We start from the raw sequence: 4,401 nt of genomic DNA, 5'->3' as shown, positions 1-4,401 counted from the left end.
GTTATTTTTCAAACAAAAAGTTATAAGATGGTTATTATTATTAAAATACTTGTTTATATGAGTTAGATTTATCTTCTTATTACTAAATATTCTCATACTCATCTTAAATAGTGATACGTATCACAACAAATGTATTAAAATATTATTATTTTATTAAATATGATACATATAATTCGGTAAATTAGATAGGATGATATATAAGAACAAAATATAAAATATTATTTAATTTTTTATGTTAGTTTATAAAATTGACATCTTAATCTTAACCGTTAAGACTTGAACGACTATTGGTGGGAGGAATTAAGGAATCAAATCACAATGAGTGTCCATAATAAAAAAGAAACATCCTTTTCATTATATACTATGTTGATCGTTTCAGTAGTTTACTCTTAAGAAAAATCATTTTCAATCCAAATAAAAAAAACAAACTACTAAAATCATCGATTAAAGTTATGCTACAGTCTTGTATAATCAACAATCACTTGCAATATAATGTATTTTATTTATTTAACTTATTCGAAAAAAAATTATACATATCTGAATACGAAAAAGCTGTAGTTACCATCTAATTAATCAATCAATTGAATAGTTGAATATAATGTTTTTACTTTTTAGCGTCGCCGCCTCCACTCTCCCTCAAATACTGCCAGTCTCGACACTACCAAAGTCTTTTCTCCGTTCTCAACAACACTACCACCGTCTCTTCTCCATGGCATCCAATAATCTCCACCACCACCACGATGAGAACGGCGCCACCGCCAACGCCACCGCTATGGGCACCGATACCCAAAACAGCCACAATTCCTCCCCTTGCAAAAAACCTAAGTACTTTGACCTTGATATCCGCTCAGAATTCTCTCATCACGACCCTGCCGTCGCCCGGATTAACAACGGCAGTTTTGGTTCATGCCCCTCCTCCGTCATCGAAGCCCAACAACGTTACCAGCTACGTTTCCTTGAACAGCCCGACGAATTCTACTTCAACCATCTCAAACCCTCCATCCTCCGCTCTCGCGAAGCCATCAAAACCCTCATCAACGCCGATCACGTCGACGAAATCTCAATAGTCGATAACGCCACAACAGCCGCTGCAATCGTACTCCAACAAGTCAAATGGTCGTTCTTCGAATCAAAATTCAACCCTGGCGACACCGCCGTGATGCTCCACTACGCCTACGGTGCCGTCAAAAAGTCCGTCGAGGCTTACGTAACGCGAGCAGGTGGCCATGTCATCGAGGTTAAAATGCCCTTTCCCGTAGCTTCAAATGACGAAATAATCACAGCATTTAGAAACGCTTTAGAATTAGGGAAATCCAATAATCGTAAAGTTAGGTTAGCCGTAATTGATCACATCACCTCCATGCCATCTGTTGTAATTCCCGTCAAGGAATTGGTAAAGATGTGTAGAGAAGAAGGGGTTGACCGGATTTTCGTTGATGCTGCTCATGCAATTGGGTCAACTAGGGTTGATGTCAAAGAAATTGGGGCCGATTTCTACACTAGTAATCTCCATAAATGGTTATTCTGTCCACCTTCAATTGCATTCTTGCACTGTAGAAATCCCGAGCTATCTAATCTCCACCACCCTGTGGTATCTCATGAATACGGAAATGGGTTAGCTATAGAAAGTTCATGGATCGGGACAAGGGACTACAGTGCACAACTAGTTGTACCCGAGGCTTTAGAGTTTGTAAGTAGGTTTGAAGGTGGGCTTGATGGAATACGAGAATGGAATCACCAAAAGGTTATAGAAATGGCAAACATGCTAGCAAAATCTTGGGGCACTCATCTTGGTTCACCTCCTGATATGTGTTCAAGTATGGCAATGGTTGGATTACCCACTTGTTTGGAGATTATGAGTGATTCTGATGGATTAAAGTTAAGGTCTCATTTAAGGGAGTGCTTTAAGGTTGAAGTTCCAATATATTATAGGCAACCAGAGGTTGGGGAGGTCAATCCGATAACTGGGTATGCTAGAATTTCTCATCAAATTTATAATATTGTTGATGATTACTACAGATTCAGGGATGCCATTAACAATCTTGTGAATTCTGGGTTCACATGTAAAGTTTTTCAAGATTAAAAGAGGTATGTATGTATGTACTTCCTCTATACTACTTTTTTCTCTCTATTTTAAAGTATCTTAAATTCTGGTATGTTGGTGTTGGTGTTGGTGTTGGTGTGTTCATAACAATGATTAAAGAATAATGATGCTGGAAGAATAATGATTAGTTGCATATTTTTCTTGTTACAACTTTTAGAAAGCTAGAAAATATCTACTCTTGGAATTGCTCATTCAGAATGTGAAAAATGATGACCATGATATATGTGATCTCATATCCTTTAAAGTTCATAATTTTTGTAAGCACTTTGCTGTAGTAATCAAATATATGGAAGTACATTGCTATATATTGTTATTACTACTACTACAAATACCGCTCATGATTCTCGTTTCCATTATTTGTAGATTGGATGTAATATTGCTACTAAGGGTGACAATAATGCTTCTGTTGCAGTATCAGAGTAGAGAGAAAAAGATGTGTACAAATCTTGTAGCAAGCGGTGTCTCTGGATAAAATGCTGTTGGTTAGGTTTTCAACCAAGTTTGAATTCATTTTAAAAAGGAAACGTTGTATTTGTGTCGGATAACCCTTGAACTAAGTGTTCGCTTTTTGGACTAAGAATAGCACTAATATCTAACAAAAATTGCAGTTTTCGTTCCAAAGAATCATATGTTACATCAAATTATGCCAAATTAATTTGAATTTTTAATGGGGGTCATAAAAATCATAAGAAGCCTATTTAAATAGTACAGTGAAAATCATAAGATCGACCCCAATGTTACTTAAATTTAACAAATAATATAGAAAAAATTATATAAATGGTCCGTATGGTTTACTAAAGGTAACAAATTCCCTTGTTAAAAAAAAATAATTATCGAACATGGTCTTTGTAGTTTACAAAACATGTGTAAATGCTCATTTTTGCTAACTTTGTTGGTTAGCAATGACTGAGTGAGTTGTAATCATAACCATAACGACTATTTATGTAATTTTTTATATATTTTATGTTTATAAGTTTGTGGTTTTTCTAACTTATTACTTATTAAAAGGTCATTTTGATACTTTGTAAGCTGTTATTTTTACCCACTATTTTCTACACTTTTATGCTCATCCTCAATGGTATATAACTTGGTTTTTTACTTAATAATTTTGAACAAAAATTATTATATGTGATCCGAGTTATACATAGAAAACATATATAAAAATAAACACAAAAAGAAATACGAAACATAGATAAACTCAAATATAATATGTTTTTTTAGTTAACGAAACTTATTATATGTGATCCGACTCATACGTAAAAAACGTACATTAAATTAATCATCAAATTGAAAAAAAAAATAGATCAAAACGTAGAAAAACTTGAATTTAAACGTACATGTGTATAAAAAAAACAAGTGTATTTTTTTAAAACAAAATAAATAATCAACCCATGGAAGCTCTAAATTCACGTGACGTATTGACCGTCTTGAATTTTTACCTATACATATATAAAAATAATCACATAAAAACATAGTTTTTTTTAGGTTAACATAGTTATTAATGAAAATCAATATATATTCTACGGGCGATAAACACGAAATTTTAAAAAATAGAGGGAAATTTTAAAAAATAGAGGGGTGAAAAATAATATTTTATAAAGTTCAAAATGACATTTTAAAAGGTAAAATTGTGGAAAACCATAAACTCATAAACATAAAATATAGATAAAATTACATAAAATGGTAACTATAGTTTACATATTATCACAATCTCAGTTCATAGTCCATGTTACCTGAAAAGACCAAATTAGTCTCACGCTAACATAAAAAAATTAAATGTTGTCATAAAAAAAAAAAAAAAAAAAATTATCCAAGCAAGTTTTGGAAACCATGGGAGATTATGTTTATCAAAACAAATTAACAAAGACTAAATTTGTGACTTTAGCTAAACCACATACATTATTTATAAAATTTTGTCAATAAAAAATATAAATGATTAATGATAATGCAATTATTTTTTATAAATATTACAAATAATCTTTTTAAATAATGAAAGAGTAGATTGTGTCAACTCATTCAACCAGTTGTGATGACATTAACTCCATATAAGCTTTTTCTACCTTTTTTTTCCAATTTTTTCGAACCCAAAATACAATAAAACAGTATCTTTCCCAACCTACTTGTTATTACATGATTTTTAATTTAATTAAATTAGAAAATATAAAATTAAATAAAACATAACATTTTACTTAAAAAATAGGTTTTATATATATATATATATATATATATATATATATATATATATATATATATATATATATATATATATATAGAGAGAGAGAGAGAGAGAGAGCTAG

The 4,401-nt window shown here is 31.5% G+C and overlaps 1 protein-coding gene across 4 annotated transcripts; it reads left to right on the top strand.

The window, feature by feature from the left end:
* The first annotated feature begins 582 nt into the window (after nucleotides 1–582).
* Nucleotides 583–2,728, top strand: LOC145017191 (putative L-cysteine desulfhydrase, chloroplastic). Of its 4 annotated transcripts, none has more exons than XM_078975259.1 (2): nucleotides 583–2,088; nucleotides 2,517–2,728. In XM_078975259.1, exon 1 carries the CDS (start codon nucleotides 599–601, stop codon nucleotides 2,081–2,083), a length of 1,485 nt encoding a protein of 494 aa, XP_078831385.1. In that variant the 5' UTR covers nucleotides 583–598; the 3' UTR covers nucleotides 2,084–2,088; nucleotides 2,517–2,728. The 4 variants fall into 4 exon arrangements, with proteins under 4 accessions (XP_078831385.1, XP_078831383.1, XP_078831386.1 ...); XM_078975257.1 differs by having other exon boundaries at nucleotides 2,468–2,728; XM_078975260.1 differs by having other exon boundaries at nucleotides 583–2,096.
* Nucleotides 2,729–4,401: the final 1,673 nt, after the last annotated feature.

This window comes from Lactuca saligna, chromosome 9, assembly GCF_052625555.1.
Source record: "Lactuca saligna cultivar CGN05327 chromosome 9, ASM5262555v1, whole genome shotgun sequence".
NCBI lineage: Eukaryota > Viridiplantae > Streptophyta > Magnoliopsida > Asterales > Asteraceae > Lactuca > Lactuca saligna.
The sequence above is the reverse complement of the archived record's forward strand: the minus strand, read 5'-3'. Positions and strand labels throughout refer to the sequence as shown.